Here is an 18942-nt window from a genome sequence, read left to right on the forward strand (position 1 = left end):
ATTGACAAATCCCTTCCTATATATCTCAGCAATTAAAGGACTCGAGAGAGGCTTCGCTGGAGAGCCCCCGGTCGAACCTATTAAGTGCTTCTGTGCAGACGGATTCCTGACAATCTCTCAAACTTTACCTATTAGCAGGTTTTAAAGCCAGACTTCCAGCTCTGCAGCTCACAAACAAGGTAAGTGTTGGCCTGGGTCTGTGTCCGTGTTCCTGCTGACTGGAATTTTCAAACTATAAATCACTAAAAGTATTTAAGCAGAACGTGTTTTAGAAATACAATTTGTATTACTTTAATATTATTCTATAAACCTATGAAATGTAGGCTATGTGCAAATTCCTAACAATATAATGTACAATGAATAATATATCGAACATTAGCCAAAATGTATACTTTTGGATAGCAACTTCTTTTTACCCACTCTTCCTATCTTTTGCTTTCTCTCTCTGTATATGTGTTTCCATGCATGCGCATGTCTATATGCGTGTGTGTGCGGTCGGTGTATGTGAGTGAGGGTGTCAATGTGTGTGTGTGGGTATACATGCGTGTGTGTGAGTAGAATACCCGAATATGCATGTGTGTATATATAACTATAGAGAGTGATAAAAGACAGATAGCTATCAAGGTAACTCCGAATTTTCATTTTCTGCCTAGTTCAATATTATATGTTCGAGACATGCATTAAAATACGTTTAGTGCCAAAACAAACTCATCACAATAATACGATATATAGTAACTGTTATATGCTGAATTAATCATAAATGTGATAATACATTCTGTAGCTATTTATTTACTTTATTGTTTTGTAATGCTGGCTTCTGGCAGACAGCTACTTCGTAGGACTAATAACTGTGTTGTAAGCAGGGGCGTCATTAACCAGTCTGCTCTCCAAGCGAGTGATGAGAGAAAAATTCATATTTGGAAGTAGGGCCCTATCATGAATAGCCGGCGCCTGTTTTTTTGTGTTTGAGGTGTCTAACGTTCATACCTATAACACAGAATGTATCCATGTTAAGCCATTAAGTTTAGGAAGCACAAGTCGGAAATACGAGTGGGGTTTGCTGCTCTCTGTTTCTGGCATCTTCTTTCTGAAGCGCATATATTATCTCAGAGAAATAAGGTCACCACTGTATGTGAAATATACATTGTTTTTTGCTTTTTGGCCTTCCAAGACCTGAGTCAAGAAGGTGTGCTTGGAATTGTGTCGCGAGGTGGCCGTCGGTTTAGTCCAAACAACAATGAAGCCTCACCGTGTGCTGCTTGGCTCGCTAAAGCTGCTGATCGTGTCCACCTGTCTCAGTGCTCTCAAGACCTCCAACGTCAACCTGCGCACGTTCATTGGCTGCGCTGTGCGTGAGTTCACGTTCATGGCCAAGAAACCCGGCTGCAAAGGGCTGCGTATTACCACTGACGCCTGCTGGGGTCGCTGTGAGACCTGGGAGGTGAGTACCACGTCATGCTATGTTATGCGCTTTTATCTGTCTTGTTATGTCATGATATGTTGCAAGGATCTGTATGCAATAACTGTCTATACAGAGGGAGGCCCATATTAGATCCTCTCGACTTGCGTCTCTTGTTTTTCGTTTTTCTGTTATCATCTTTTATGTGTACTATTATCTGTTGAATTCTCGCCTCATATGTTATTGCGTGCCCTGTTTTACTGTATTCTGTCATTATCATGTGAATTGCTCTGACACCTTCGGGTGAAGCTAGCGCTATATAAAACTTATAAATAATAAATAAATAAATATAAGACTTTGAGTTGGGTTTGCTTTGCTTTTTCAACACAAACCTAAGGCAAAGTCTACCGGTTGGATTTCGAATCCAAAGCAAATTGAGGTTTGCAATGGCCTGTAACGCAAGGTAATGGACTGCTCTGCTTAATTTTGCATCACGGGAAGTTCCATGAATGGTGCATGGGTGTTCCCATTCAACCACTCAAGGGTTTCAGAGATAAATCCCTATCAACAAAAAAATGTAGGCAAGGATTTGCAGCAAAGTACTGGGGCTTCCTGAGGCAGGTATAACTAGGAGAAATGTTTTCATTTCCCATTTGTCTCTCTATGTATGTGTTCTACAGCACACATACAAAGAGGGAAATGCCTTAAAGTATGTGGTACACAACACTCCTGGACAAAAACTATACTAACCACAACACAGTCACCCTTGCACTGTTGTGGCAGCCAAAAGTGCGTCAGTGAACAGAGGCGCATCATAGTAAATATGGCGCTGTTCTATTCTCTCACATTCATGCAATGCAGTGCAATGCAAAATAGTGCATCAACTTTCCTTGCTGCGCGGCATTGCACAATTTCTTTGTAGTTTTGGCCCAGACTTTGCATGTAGCTGGAAGGCTAAAAACAAATAAACATATGGATCATGAATTACAAAGTATAACATAAGATAAAGTTTGGTTATATAAGCAATATAAAATTAGACCAAATACAAGACAACCTTATAAATGCAGTTACAAGAAATGTTTTCAATTTAAAGCATAGAACCATTGTCTGACAAAATATATTTTCTTCCTCTGGGACGCCAGACCAGTGACACAAGTTTCTTATTGCAAGATATTATCTGCCACTAGAGCGCTCTTGTAATAAGAAAATTATATCTCACATTTTATACGGATATATCAGTATCCCTTGTGTTTCATCATTGTAAACGCCGAAGAAACGACATTATAGTCACCGAAATAATTAAATGTTCGACCTACCACTGCAAAATGATAAGTTACCCGACTCAAACTTACACTTTGCACAAGTCGTCATGTGGAAATGCCAGTGCACATTGCCTGGTCAGTAGAGTAAATTGCCATGAATGTAGTACAGGAATTATCTGTGCAAAATTTAAAGTCAGACTATTCCCACTTTGATGCAATTAAATTCTGCCATGCAAACATGATAGCCAGGATGAAAGGTTTCCAGAGTGACGCCTTTCTTTCTTATATTCATGTACAAAATATCAATGTGTGAGGAATGATTAAGAAACCCGAATACCATGCACATCTCCTCTGGTTTCACAGTTAATACAAGCACATTGGTTTTGTCCAAAGCGGTTATCAATTTAACAGGCATTGTTGTGCCTGCCCTCGTGCTGATTTTGGACTCAAAAACACACACCTCCCGGCTACCAATTCCCACAATAGACGGTTCAAATGAGAATTTCTAAAAAAATGTATCCTTAAATTTCATTATGAAAAAGACAGATACAACTGTGCCTTAGGGAGAGTTACCAAAAGAAGGGGCATATTATCAAGGAGCGGCGTTAAAATTATCACCGCTTTAGCGGCAGGAAACTGCTGCCAAAACGGCGATAATGGGCTTGATAATATGCCGGAGAGAATTGCAATAGAAGCCCATGTTAACACCAGAACATGGGCTACTATTGGAATTCTCAAGGGCATATTATCAAGCCCATTATCGCCGCTTTAGCTGCATTTTCCTGCCGCTAAAGCAGCGATAATTTTAACGTCGTTCCTTGATAATATGCCCCGTGGTGTCTAACTCTAGTCTTAATTTTAGTTTTTCTGAGTAAATATTCGTCACTTTCTTACAATACTTGGAACTCTAAATTGCCGTTTAACATTCTGTCCATTCACGTATTACCCTTTTGATGTAGATTTGTCCCTTCATACAATGACAGAACAGCAAATGTCCTGCATTTTCGTCAATATTACATTTTAGTCTGATATATAAAATAAAAACTTCCAAAACAGTTAATTAATACCTTAATTTTTGGTTGTTTCGTTTACGTTCTCTCTTTCATGACGCAGTTTGGTCTATATGTCTACTTATCGTGATCCCTAGGGACAGACATCCAAAAGTTCTAGACAATGCACCAACATTTCCCCAAATATTACTAAACAATGGTTCTTGCTCATTAAATGTACAGATTATGCCGTCCGTGCATTGCTCTATTCATGATTTAGGGCCAGATTAACTAAATATTCATGTAGCACAGTAATCAAATTCTCTGCTGTGCGATGGGAAAACACAGCACAGAGTCATAGGCCCTAAAACTGGCCTGCTGCAGCTGTAATCCCTGCAGGGATGCAGAAGCTTGTCTTGCATGATGCACAGCCAGGTGCCATGCTGCAGAGGTGAGAATGTCTAGCATAAAATTTGTAGTGGAAGCTTGCTTTTCCTATTTAAATTCCCATGCCTTGATAAACTTAGAAGAATCCAGCACATGCAGTGCAGAGTATGTTTTTTTTTTTAAATAAACACATTTTTCCTTGTTACCATCTGCTTCAAGGACTCATTTATATTTGAAACAAAGCCCAGTCTGGCTACCTTTCTATGGATTGGGCTTGTGTCAAAACCTATGAGTATTTGCGCTGCTTTTCCCAAATAAAGTCCTTTGATAAAAAGTGACACAAAGTAGCGGGAAGAGGTCTTTGACCTGAGAAAAGACAACATTTCGGTGCCAAATACCAGTGCAAAAACATTGTAAGATTTTGCATAATTTTACATCGTATTCTGTGGCTTTTCGACAGCGCAAACCTTTAGTAAATCTGGGCCTTCGTTTTTTAACCAACTGTCTGAGTAGACATTTATTTTCCCACAGTAGATGAACTTGCTTACCAATACTTTTGGTGTCTGAAAGACCATGTACAATGATTTTCTAAGCTTGTATATGTATATACATTCCAGAGTGAGAGCAAGCCTCTTTAATATCGAGTCAAGGAGTATTTTTAGTATTTTGTCGGTCCTACACTATGCGTACGAGGTCACACCACTGACATTTACAACTCCAACACATCACATCTCTGCAACCTACCTCCAGCCTCCTTTTCAAAGACCAGGGTCTTGTTTGTATAATTGCGAGCGGGATAAATATCATAAATGCCTCCATTATGCATTTATTGCACCTTCTTAGGACTCTAACCCAATATTTATCCAAAAGACATTTTGTAAGGTAGTATCCAATCTGATTCATAAAGACATTGCTAGCAGGCCAGAAGAGAGCTTGCCATGCAAAGTGATCTGCGATCTAACACATTCAATTAATACATCTAAAGGCCTTTTACATTTTTAATGTAATCTGGCAAATGTCTCATGCACACCTGACGTATACGACTTCCAAAGGTGTTCATTTGCCACAGCTTTTTATACCCTTTACATTTAAAGTTATTGTGCAAATGGCAGTAACTTTTTCTTATTTCATTTAGCCGAGCTGATCCAGTTATGTACATTTTTCTCATATTTCATTAGCAGTGTGATTACTGTGCACTATCCTGATATCTGCATGGTATGTGTCTAGGGTAGTATTTGCATACTATGATGAAATCACAAAGACAAGAATTGCACTTTTGGAAAGTAGGAGATAGTAAATAATTTCCTCATGGATAATGAGTCAATTGTTTTTGAGTCAGCCCTACAGTATGATTTTGAAGACGAGGGAAAAGAGTGCACTTTTGATGCAAACTGAGTTATGATCCCATAATTTAGGAGGAGGTTCTGAGAAGGACCTGGATAGTGTAATTCTTTTTCTGGCAAGTGTGTTGTTGAATAGATGTTTGTTTCTGCTTCTTAGCGCCCTGCATTCTCTCGATGCTTTGAGATTTTTTAATCTAATTTGGGATTTTGAGGCGGAAGGCTTTGTAGGCTAATCAGACTGTTTAGAGTGAATATCTAGCTTTGAAGTTATCCAGTTTAAGCTATTTAGGCTAGATGAGATATTTCGCAAGTTGATCTCTTGATTTATCTTTAAATTTGTGAATGTATCTCTGAGTTTGTTGATTATGTCAAAGAAAAAGAACGAAAAATTGCTGCATTTAGGTTCACTGGGACCCTCAACTGTTGAATGTAATATGTTATGTGAGATAATGTTTAAAACAACCTTTTTGGACGTGTTCTTGGCCCCATTGGTTTGTGACTTAAGGAAGGAGGCTTTGGCTGTCATTGCAGTAATTTTGCAAATTTTCCTTTGCCTTTTTAATTTATTATGAAATTTAGTAGAATGAAATTTTCTCTCTGTCCTTTTACCTCTTCTCAATTTCTGTCTATTCTAACCGAGATTGGGAGAGACCCATTTAAAGGATTGCTTTTGTTTTTTATCATGAGAAAACAATTTTGATTGTGATTTCCTTTGGAGTTATACGAGTTAGGAGGAGAAAATCTAGGAACGCAGCACTTTTTTTTTCTACGTCTCTGAAACGTTTCATCCATGTCTATTTTTGTTTGCGGTGGACACTGAGAACAGGAAAATTACCTGATGATAAAGGGGATTATTGTGTGTTCCGATCAGTACATTTCAAATGGGCCTTAAAAGTGTACTTTGATGGTTTACAGAGAATTTGATATTGATTCCAGGGAGTTTTTTTTAGGAGGAAAGCGTGAGTTATGAGACAGTGAGGTCTGTGGGTGTATTTCATTTTATGTTGTAGTGACTGAGAAAAACATGTTTGTAGGAGTGGAAAGGAAGAAGGTCAGGAGTTCCTTGTACTATTTATTAAGAAGATGTTATTCCCTGGAGAGTGATAGATTTTGGTAAATCTGTTTGTGATCATCGAGTAAAATGAGATAGACAAGTCAGTGTTCAATGTATGTAGAAGGATGTATAGGACAGATTACAATTTGAAATGCTTTCTGTACTTTCTAGTGAGAATATATCCGTGAATGGATCATCCATTTTTAACCCACCTTCTTCTTTACATAAACAAAGCTATTATAGTTAAAATAAATAGTGTAGCTAGGAGGAAGTCTTATTTGCCACTCTAGTGTCAGCATATCAGAGGTTTTAGGTGAAGTGGAAGTTTATTTCAAAGAACAATCCTGCGAAGAGAATCCAGTGCTCAGAGACTACAAATGACACAGAAAATGTAAGATTCCAATTTATGGGACCTTACAGATGGAATTAAAGTGAGACCATGGGAGGTGTCTATAGTTAACAGGGTCCTAAATGTAGAATTCCTTAGGCCTCTGCATTTCAAAAACATTGTAGCTAAACTGGAGGAAAGTCACAAATGCCTAGACAGATACTTTGTGCAGTGCAAAAGAGAGGTCACCACTGCACGGATAGATGTGGCCTTTTGACAAAAATGAAATAAACAAAGCCTTTCAATTCTGTTCCAGGTAAAAGACATTTGTTCTGGTAAATTTATGAATTGAGAGGTTCAGTGAAAGATCTGCATCAATTTTAATCCCCATTTTTCTTACATTTTGTTCAGTGGCTGGTCTGACACCAAGGGGATAATTAGCCCCCCATGTGCACCCCCCACCTCGCCTTCACTTCTGGGGCCCGCAGGGGGCCTCCGAAGTGAAGACCGCATGCCTTTCCACCACGGAAAGGCATTGTTCTAAGCCTATCCTAATATGTCTGGCGGTGTCTGATAGACACCGCCACCATATAAACCCCGGGGCAGAAAAGCGGCGGACGGTGTTTCCGTCCGCCGCGGTCCCCCCCGCCATAGTAATATGGCAGGGGGGAAATGGGTGGCGGGCGGGCATGGATGTCGGGCGGATCGCCACCATGGCTGTGGCGATCCGCCCGACATCGTAATGGGCCCCTAAGTAAATCCATTGGCACCATCAACACAAAAAGGAAGATTTCTGTTTGTGATCCATTACCCTTCATTCTGTTGCAAGCCTTCCTATTGACCATTGCCTCCTGGCCGTTACTGAAATTGGCTCTTGAGTCAGAGAAATCAGCGTACGTTTACAAGTAATGGAGAGTTCCTCCTTCCTTATTGTGCATGGCTGTCTTATTGCTGTGGAGGCCTAAACAATGTGTTTTGTGTTTGTGTGTTACTGGCCTTTTTAAAGTTAATTCATGCTTCAAGGGGAATCCAACCTAGACCTCTCAAAATTGGTATGTGATCTCATCTCTTCACACCCTTGACACAGTAAGCAGACATATGGCAAATGGCTTTGCTAGTTGCCAGTGTGGCATTTGGGAGATCTCAAATTAGACTGTTACCCCATTGGAATGTACAATAGAGGTATGCATGGCTAAACCACACTTGCCTCTAGCACACAGCCTAAACCACAAATGCGTCTTAACCACGCATTCCTTTACCACGCATGCATATACCATGTCATTTTGTAGTAATGGCATAAATGGTAAAGGGGTATGCATGGCTATGGACGCACCCCCCTCCCCCTGTCCTAGGCTACAAACTCCCCACCTGCCCTCCCCCACCCTGAGATCCAAATACCCTGTACCCCAAGCTGTCCCTAAGCCTTAACAAACACTACCTGACCCCCTTGCACCCCCCCAGCGCTGTCCCTAAAACTACCCAAAGCCCTTCCACTGCCCTGAGGCCTAAAACTCAAACACCTGTTTTTAAAAAACTACCTGACCCCGAGCCCTAAAAACGACCCCGACTACCCATTCCACTCCCCCTGCACTGAGGCCTGAAACCCTGTCCCTTAACAAACACTACTCTGACCCCCTCCCACCATGCGATGTCCCTAAAACTACCCCAAGCCCTTCCACTACCCTTAGACCTAATACCCTAACCCCTAATTAAAAAAAATACCCCAACCCTCCCCCAGCCCTGGAAACTACCCCAACCACCCCCCAGCCCTGTAGACTACCCCAACCACCCAGCCCTGAAAACTACCCCGACCCCGAACCCTGAAAACTACCTCCATCCCCCCAGCCCTGAAAACTACCTGTAACCCACCCAGCCCTGAAAACTAGCCCGAACCCCCAGCCCAGAAAACTACCCCAACCCCTCAGCTCAGAATACTACCCGATCCCCAGTCAAAAACCTAACGCCGACTCCCCAGCCCAGAAAACTACCCGACCCCCCCAAGCCCAGAAAACTACCCCGACCTCCCCAAGCTCAGAAAACTACCCCCAAACTTCACCAACCCAGAAAACTACCCAGCCCAGCCCCACTTACCTCACAGCGGCTCTCTTCCTGGCAAGGTCTTCCTCCTTCCGACCCTGTAGCAGCTAGACTTCGTACTGCCTTAACCATGCATATGCATGGTTAAGGTATATACATGGTTAAGGCAAGCGTGGTTATGCTTGTGAAGTCAGAACAAGCGTGGCTGAAGGCACGGTGTTCCGACTGTTTCCCTCCCATCGAGGAGAGAGAAGGATAGCACCTGCATTCCTCCCCTGAAGTCTGTATCAGGGATGTATATATTTAGTTTCTCTATTAATCATAGTTGGAAAGAGGTAATTCCCACAATTTTCTCAGTCTTAATTACCACAGATTTAGCAGATGGCAACAGTTTATGTGGTAATTTGAAGGACCCAGTGTTTGAACTGGCCATGAAGTTTCCATTGACATTGAATAGGGGAAGAGGAATTCAGTTTTTGCTGGATTTACTTTCAGAGAGAAGGAACTCACCCAGTTAGTTTTCCGGGGAGTGATTTTGAAGCTCTAATGTGAGATGGATTTGCTGCTTTAAGATAGTGTTGTGTATAATCTGCATATTGGAGTATGCGGTTCACATTTTCCGGAAGCACGTTCCCCATATAGAGTTTTGACAATGAAAAGATGGAGCCATTACATTTTACTAATAGGATAGAACACCTGAAAGAGCCTAGTTGAACAAACTGTGATCTGTCAGAGAGGAAAGACACAAAGCATTGCATCACGTATCAACAATAACTATTCCCACTCCAGTGAGTGTAACAGTAGGGAAAGTGCTGGCTAGCAGAGGAGTAAAAATTACTATTCCCACTCCAGTGAGTGCAAAAGTAGGGAAAGAGCTGGATAGCTGAGGGATAAAAATTACTACTCCCACTCCAGTAAAATAAACAATAGGGAAAGTGTTGGATAGGGGAGACGAAAAAATTACTATTCCCACTCCAATGAGTGCAACAGTACGGAAAGTGCTGGATAGCGGAGGGGTAAAAAATACTATTCCCACTCCAGTGAGTGCAACAGTAGGGAAAGTGCTATATAGCAGAGGGGTAACAATTACTATTCCCACTCCAGTGAGTGCAACAGTAGGGAAAGTGCTGGATAGCGGAGGGGTAAAAATTACTATTCCCACACCAGTAAGCGAAACAGTAAGTGTTGGATAGCAGAGATGAAAATATTACTATCCTCATTCCGCCCACACCAGTAAGAGAAACAGTAGAGAAAGTGTTGGATAGCAGAGTGGAAAAAATTACTATTCTGACTGCAATGAGTGCAACAGTAGGGAAAGTACTGTATAGCGGAGAGGAAAAAATAACCATTTCCACTCCATTGAGTGCCACAGTAGGGAAAGTGCTGGATAGGAGAGGGGTAAACATTACTATTCCCACTCCAGTGAGTGCAATAGTAGGGAAAGTGCTGGATAGCGGAGGGGTAAAAATTACTATTCCCGCTCCAGTGAGTGCAACAGTAGGGAAAGTGCTGGATAGCGGAAGGGTAAAAATTAATATTCTCACTTCAGTGAGTACAACAGTAGGGAAAGTGCTGGATAGCGGAGAAACAAACATTACTTGTAACATTTAAACAATGGAATTTCGTTTTCAAAATCATAAAAATAAATAAACAATATTTTAAAAATATACATTTAAATATATTAAACATAAAATAAACACATTTTATAATATTATTTACATATAACAAAAAGCTACAAATATTATATAAATAAATTAATGAATACATTTAAAAACAATTATTTAAAAGGAGCAAATATTAAAAGAATGATGTAACACATAATTGTATTTATTTTGTTTCCTACCCTAGAACACGACACCAATAAAAACACTTAAAACTTTTTATTTACATTTATTTCCATAATTGACATAATTAATAACCAATTAAGAAATATTATTAATAAAAACAATAAACATCCATCAAAAATACATGCTTCAACACTATTATATCCACAGCACACACCTAAAACAAATTACACAATTACCATATTTAATTTCTAATTAATCAATTTTAATTAATTAACTAATTATCAATTTATCAATTAAAAATAAATCACTTCCTACCCTTCTCACAATTTACTCCTATAAACACCACAAGACACACCTAAACCTATTTTCAAAATGAACATAATTAATTACTAATTAAATATTTAAAATTAATTACAAACTAATTATTATATCATCAATTAAAAATAAATGACTTCCCACCCTTCCCACCTATACATACCACAACACATACCTAAAAGTAATTATACAATTACCATAATTAATTGCCAATTAATTAATTAAAAATTAACAATAAATTATTAATGAATTTATAAAAAAATACTTTTCACATCTAACACAATACCATCTCAATTAAACAAATATTAATAAATAAATACATATTCGATACCTTAAGGGCCTGATTCTGATGCGGTTAGGAAAGCATTCCTACCTAGGGCCTGATTCTGATACGGTTAGGAAGGCCTCCTAATGGCATTTGCTCCTTCCAAATCGGATCGGGAACGTGTCTTGCCGACCCAGGGCCCAATTATGATGCGGTTAGGAACATATGCTCCCATTGAAGTCAATGGGAGTCTAACCAAATCGTATCTGAAAGCATCTGGATGCATCGTACTCCGTCGGTTGGACTCTCCCGATCCGAGTGGGTCGGAAACCATTTCCAACCCGATTCGGTTGGGAAGCTTTCCAACCCGCATCAGAATCAGGTCCATAATATAATTAAATTACTTCCCACCCTATTCACTTATAACCCCACAACCCGCTACAGTACTAAAAACGCAAAATTCAATTAAAAAATAATTAATACCAACTAAATTTTTACAAAAATAATAAAAATACACACAATTCTTATACAAAAATACACAGCATATACATATAAAATATATTCTAAAATACATAAAATGAATAAAAAAATCGATAATTTTAACAACTATATTTTTGCAAAAGATAATAAACACTTCGATATTTTAAACAACAATATTTTTACAAATGATATTAAACACTTTGATATTTTAAACATTGATATTACTTACCTAACTATCGATATTCTTGACCACAATTAATTTTTCTGGCGATATTTCTCACCCACAATATTTTTACCATGATATTGGTGCAAGTCGATATTTATACATTGATATTTAGGGGCCCATTAGGATCTCGGGTGAATCGCCACCACCCACATGGCGGTGGCGATCCGCCCAAGATCCATCCCCGCCCGCCACCAATTTCATTCGCCATATTACTATGGCGGGGGGACTGTGGCGGGCGGAAAGATCGTCCACCGCTTTCCCCCCCGCTCAACAAGTTGACTGGGCGGAAAATAGTTTAATATGGTGGCGGTGTCTGTCAGACACCGCCAGCCATATTATCATGGGGCGGAAACATGCAAAAGGCATGCGCTAATTGCTTGCAGGGGCCCATTGTGGACCCCCATGGACTCTGGGGGGTGGGGGGTGAACATGGGGGCTACCTATGGTACCCCCCTGCAGTTCCATGCACAACATGGCAGGCACCCCGCCACAATGACAGGAATGCAGGATGCACCGCCACTGTGGCAGGTGCATCCTAATAGCCCCCATGGGACCCCGGCCCTTATGGCGGGCGGTCCCATTTCCCGATAGGATGGCGGGCAAACAAAGTCCGCTCACCATCCTAATGACCCCCTAAGTCTCTGCACCTTCATGATTACTGCTTAGCACTTTCACTTAGACTGTTATGTTGCATTTACCACCTTTTTAATGGGTGGAGAATGTTCTCCATTCTTAGTACCACTTATGCCACTACCTATGTCTATTGATGTCCTTGGAAATGCTTTCTGTGGGATGGGAAGGGCTACTTTTACCTCACAAGCATCCAACTTATTTCAGTCTTAGGGGCAGCAGCCCATGTAAGATTTCCACCTATAACGACATTATGGCTGCCTGAGTGATTTGTCACTGTATATTCACCCACTGGGAGACAGATTCAGGATCAGGCAAGAGTATGTACGATAGAGTATGATTGCACAACCCAATCATGAGTTAGGTGATGAAAACAGTCAGTTTCATTTTACCCCTGATAAATGTTGGCAGGCCAAATTTACCAGGTGAAAAAAAACTGTGGGCATGTAGATTGTGGTGCAGTTGTTACCAATAGCATGTTGGGCTCCATTTTCACAGAGAATCACGTGTTTGGTGTTATTTATCACTTTAAAAAACTAGTGCAACGATAACACAGGAGTTGTAATCAGGGTCTTAGTGGGATTCCTTATTTCCTGCTGCTAGAAGAAATTTGGAATTACTATGTGGAAATCGAGGCAATGTTACTGGAGACAAGGCATGGCCTAAGATCTAAGGTTACACTTAGGGCCCGATTCCGATCTTGCTCGGAAGGGCACCGAACGCGATACGGCCGGAAAAATTGCGAGCCGTACGCGTGTTTTCTGCCTGACTCATACAGCTGTACAAGTGAGCAAGTACGATGCAAGCAACGCGAAATTCACCGACTGAATTGTTTCGGGGTCCAAACCGCTCCCTACATCTCGTCCGTAAGCAAACCGCGCCGTGCAATGGATGCGATTTATGACCGAGCCAGTACAATGCAGGTGTCGGACAGCCGGTTCGCGCCGAAGTTTGCTGCTCGCAAAACATCCAGGAAGTTGCATTTGGGGGTCCGCTTTGGACCCCCTGTCACCCGCAGCCTTACAACACAGGGGGAGACCCAAGAGACTCCCCAACACAGGCATATACGGTGTGGATGGCACTGACGCGTACCCACTGTGGGGGCGTCTTTGTGCGAGACGTACCCATTCAGTCAATGGGAGCCCATGTACGCGTCGTACGACCAGCTCCCTTTGACTTCTATGGAAGTCTGACCGAACTGAGTCCAGTAGCATGCGGCCGCATCATACTCGCTCGGTCGGACTGCAGGAGTCTAGCTCGGTCGGAAAACACTCTGGATCCAGCTCGGTCAGAGAGCTTTCCGACCCAGATCAGAATCGGGCCCTTAGTGTTGAGGTGTTGGATGTTCTCTAAATTTGGGACTAATTAGGGGTGCATATGCAGAAAATATAAGATGGCAACCTTGCTTGAATTAGGATATGCATCCTTATGTTCTCGGAGTAGGTAGTAAAAGTGAGCAGTGAAATTGGTGCGGGACAGGGGTGGAGGGAGGAGAGAATGTTGCCTAATAGGGGGAGCTTTACCTGCTTTTCTCTGAACATTATGTGTTATCCTATTACCTTATGAGAGGGGTAGACGCAGGCCAGGGACTGTGGACGGGTTGCACTTCTACTCTCAACGTGGGAACACTGTGGCCAGTCTGCCTTGGTCCAGCTCCCATTCCCAAGGACCAGATTAAGAGTCTGGGTATTTGGTTAATCGCAACTTGGACTTTAAGGGGCAGGCATGGATGGGGGCAGCTAGTTGTTATAGAATCCTTAGGATGTTGCGTAAAATTCTCCCTCTTCTTTCATTCTCTGCCAGAAGAATTATGGTCCAGGTATTGATCCTTTCTCGCTTTGACTACGCAAATGCTCTCTATTTAGGAGCACCACATAATACCATTACTAAACTACAGATTGCTCAAAACTGTGCAGTACGTATGCTCCTGCGGATTCCCAATCGCCAATCAGCTCTTGCCACTCTCCACTGGCTTATCCTGCAGGAGAGAATCAAGTTTAAGGCTCTTTGTGTTGTACATAAGACACTAGCAGGGAAGGGACCGCTTCTTCACTCATATGAAGGTATCTTATTTTTTTTATAATTTTGTGCTCAATACTGCTGTCTGATGCTGTCTGATGCTGGAAGACAGGAAAAAACTCAAGGATATATTTGATCCTTCATTGTCCCTGCTACTTGAGTGGTAGACCTATTGCCTTAATTTGTAAGAATTGGTTGACCTGTAGGATATGCATTTGTAAGAACGTGTTGACCTGTAGGATAGCTCAGTGGTATAAAGCCCGAGATTGTGAGATCTGTGTAACTTTTCATTCTCCCACCGTGGGGGGTGATTATGATGGCAGGTGGATCACCACCGCCCGGCCGGCAGTGGTGATCTGCCCGCCATCACAACCTGATTTACCCCCGCCACATTACCATGGCAGGGGTTATCGCGGCAGATGCAAAGTGCGTCTGACGCTTTTCCGCTGTTCGTCAATCGTTAGGATTACCGGCCGGGCGGACTTGGGCACTAATATGGTGGTGGTGCCTACCAGGCACCACCACCATACCGCCGCATGTATGGCGGCCGGTCCCAGCATTGCTAGTGTGGCGAACGGACGAAAGTCCGCCTGCCATCCTAATGGGCCCGTAGTGTTCAAGTTGTTTTTCACTTCATTTTATGATGAGAACTTTCTCGGTAGAAGAGATTGAAAAAATGATTTGAATTGCAATATAGTAGTGATAGGAGAGGCTATATACATTTTGAAAAAATATAGGGGTTTGCGTGGAAGTGCATACACAGAGAATCTCTACTGCCTATAAAGCCTATGGACTTGATTATAAGATGGACCGCTGAACTTGTGGTGGAGGTGTGGTGGTGGTCAGGGACCAGCACACAGTGGTCTGACCACTGTATTCCTAGTATCATGGTGTAGGACGTGAGTGGGCCACCAAAGCTGCCAGGGATCTGTGATCCCTTGCACTGGCGCAGTGGTTTTGAGGCAGCATTATGCTTGGCAGTGCTGCTGCGGCACCACCAGGCATATTACAAGTTTCCTCATTGCGACCCTAACCACGGCAGTGAGAACGCATTTGTTATGGTGGTGGTGAGGAAACAAAGGGGGCATGCCTCATGGCCCATGGGATGCATGAAGGGGGGCACATGGTGTGCCTCCCTGTATGCATGCATGCCTAGTTCCTGCACGGCATGGAATTAACAGTCCATGCCATGCATGAAACTTCTTTGATGTTCCCATTGCGGTGCCTTTTCTTTAAAGCACTGCTGTGGAAATACTAAAGGACCACCCGCCAGACTACAAGGGAACTTGTAATCTGGAAGGCAGCCGGAAGTCGTGTTTGGCGGTGCGGGAGCAGGGCAGTGCAGGAGCACGGTGGTGGCGTGCCGCCCCGCACCACCAAACTCGTAATCAGGCCCTATGTCCTTTAGTTAATTTCTTTAATGTAATAAAACCCACATTTTTGAGAATTTTCATGTGAAGTGAATCCCTCTAACATGGATGGTTCTGGATAGCTTTGCATACCATGAATGTATTGGAACATGTCATGAGTGCTTCTTCACAATTGCTTGCAAATGCAATTTGTTTGGAAATAATACTGTAAAATGTACTATTTGGCCCTTTTATTTACAGTTTTTTTCTTGACGGAAAACCCCTCAAACACCTGAGGGAGAAAGAGTTGCTTGCTACTCTGGGTGCTAATATATACAGCACCAGTCTGAAAGCTCTTGAGCTGCAGTTTGAACCTTACTTGTAAGCTATGGGCACAAACGTTGTTAACACATTTTCATAACAAAGCGAAACATATTCGTATAAATCTTTGCTTGAATAATATCCAAACCCTTTGTTTTGCACAACTGTTCTTAAATACTTAGCTTAATTTTATTACTCTCAACAGAAACCTATCTTGGAGTTGCCTTACGTCGATGCACATCACCGAGTATGCACCTACAACGAAACTAAACTGGTTACAGTGAAAATGCCGAACTGCAGTCCAGAAGTGGATCCCTTCTATACATACCCTGTAGCCATCAGGTGTGACTGTGGGGTGTGTTCAACTGCCACCACCGAGTGCGAGACATTCTAAGTGCCTCTTTAGCTACATACCTGTTCGTAGTACAATACTTATAGCAATAAAAATATATTCTACATGAATGCACTTGATTTCCAGCAATTAGATATTTAAATTATGTCTTTATACTGTATAAGATAGAGGTTCTCAACCATTTGACTTCTGGGACCTCACTTAATCATTACTGAAACTCGGGGAGCACCACTGAATCATTATTGGAAGTCGGGGACACCGGCACAACCATTTTCTATGATTTGAACCGCAAAACAATACACAACAAATACACAAACAAGCATTAAGCAGACAAATACACAAATTATGAAAGATTTTATTTAATTCATCTGTAAATATTGAGAAAGGTAATGTTAATTCTAGTTAGAAGATTGGAGGTTTTTAAATTCAATTGAGGCCACTCATCGTCCATACAATATTTTGTTTGATGCAGTTCCACTACTCTCACGAATCAATAGAATACAAACTTCATTTTTAGCTTCCACTTCACTTTCAAATTCTTTCACATTTACATTTTAAAAGGTTCAACTGCACATTTTGCTTCTTTATTTATATACAATTTATTAATCACCTTATTTAATTTTCAAAGCAGTGGTGGACCCTTTCAGTAGGCTTTGAAGACCCCCTGGGGTCCCCGGCTCACAGGTTAAGACGCACTGGTATAGGTTATTATTTATATTCACATATGGAATTAATTGCTTTGCTCTTTGCTGTTGTAGAAAGTGAAAGTGATTTTGATATTAAAGTATTAAAATACAACCATAAATAGTACTGCAATTCTGCAATTATAAATGTATTTAAATTCTATTTTTATCCTAAATGACTTAAAGGTTCACATTGTTACAAGCAGATGCCAAAGGAAATTCTCAAGAATTATGGATTTTTGTAAATATTTTTACTTGCATTATTAAAATTTATAACCACTCTTTTTTAAATGCGTGAAAAGTCTTTATGTAATTTTATACAGTATGATCTGTTGTAATTTCTAATAAAAATGTCAAAGTTTAATCAATTACCGTAATTAGATTCTGTGATTCAATAAAAAGCCAATATTGCATCTTTTCTTATCCAAGGCAAGATTCCAATTTTTGGAACAGCAACTTTCTTTGACACGTCCACACGTCCACACACCATTCAACATCAATCTAATATTGAATATTAATATCCAAAGCAAATTAAATAGTAAGGGCCTGATTCACAAAGGAAGGTAAACTTACACTTTTGTGTAACTTTACTACTTTTTGGTGTTCAGAAACTGGGTGCAGAGTTTTATGAATCCAGACTTCCTACTACTTATATGTGCACAGTTTCAGGACAAGAGACTGAGCAAATGGGGCAGAGAACTCTGCACACATTAGTATAGGGAGTGCAGAGGCGTACAACTCCGCATGTAGTCTTTGAATACCAAAAGAAGTAAACTTACAAAAAAGTGCAAGTTTACCTTTGTGAATCAGGCACAACATTTTTAAGCTACAGTCCTTAGACTGATAGCCTAAACAACTGCACCTCAAAAGGAATACATTATTTTCTCCCAGAAATATGTCTTCACGTGCTGTCCACGAAGTTATTTTTGAGTTTTGGGGAACTGTGATTTGACCATTACTATATGGTCTATTGCTATTTCACTCTAGAATTCGTAATTTCTACTTTCTGGGAATGTGAAAACAAGGATTCTGCAATGAACTCACTGTTCTGCATACCTTCTATTTCTGTTGTAAAATGGCATTCTACATCCTTTCTCTAAGCCACTCATCCATCATTTTCTAGCAGTTCCACTTCATAGTCCTCTGAAATGTTCATGATAAGAAGGGTAACGCTCCTCTACCCCAATGCTGCTACCCTCTGCAGTCCTGGCTGTTCACCTGGGCATTGGGTTCTTAATCGTCCGCCTCTCATCCATCAGTATTTTTACAGAGGATAGAAGTCAGAATTCCTGAAATACATTTACAATCTCAAGAACCTGGGAACTACCCTAGGATAATACTGAAAATGGCACACGGCCACCTACACCAAACTGTTGCTCCCGGCCTTTGACCCTATGTCTTCTTCCTCCAGTTCTCAAATGCCCAACACACTCCTACATCCCAGCACCTGCTACAAAATTCCAATATTGACATTGTGCTCATTCAGTGCTGTCTGTCACTGGAGCATTCTGCACAAAAGGACACAGTCATGCACCTGTCAAACTGATAAGCAGCGAAAACCCCAGGGAAATGCATCACCTACTGAGTAAACAAAACTATTGTCAATGTGCATACCGTTCAGCCTAAATAACAAGAAACCACTAAGTGGTGCATCAACATTACCACCTGGTGAAGGTGCAGACTTCATCAAGAGGCCCTCAACCTACAGTTTTTGCT

The 18942-nt window shown here is 41.2% G+C and overlaps 1 protein-coding gene across 1 annotated transcript; it reads left to right on the forward strand.

Annotated features, from left to right (window-relative positions):
- Positions 1–1237: 1237 nt before the first annotated feature.
- Positions 1238–17522, forward strand: GPHB5 (glycoprotein hormone subunit beta 5). Its single transcript, XM_078662087.1, has 2 exons — positions 1238–1441; positions 16397–17522. Exons 1-2 carry the CDS (start codon positions 1238–1240, stop codon positions 16583–16585), a joined length of 393 nt encoding a protein of 130 aa, XP_078518213.1. The 3' UTR covers positions 16586–17522.
- The last annotated feature ends 1420 nt before the right edge of the window (positions 17523–18942 follow it).

The sequence above is a fragment of the Lissotriton helveticus genome, chromosome 9, assembly GCF_964261635.1.
Source record: "Lissotriton helveticus chromosome 9, aLisHel1.1, whole genome shotgun sequence".
Classification (NCBI taxonomy): domain Eukaryota; kingdom Metazoa; phylum Chordata; class Amphibia; order Caudata; family Salamandridae; genus Lissotriton; species Lissotriton helveticus.

Bases quoted from the DNA above. Each gene is read 5' to 3' on its own strand.
- GPHB5 (XM_078662087.1), top strand. From the start codon at position 1,238: ATGAAGCCTCACCGTGTGCTGCTTGGCTCGCTAAAGCTGCTGATCGTG. The intron at 1,442-16,396 runs GTGAGTACCACG...TACTCTCAACAG, and splicing joins GTCGCTGTGAGACCTGGGAG to AAACCTATCTTGGAGTTGCC.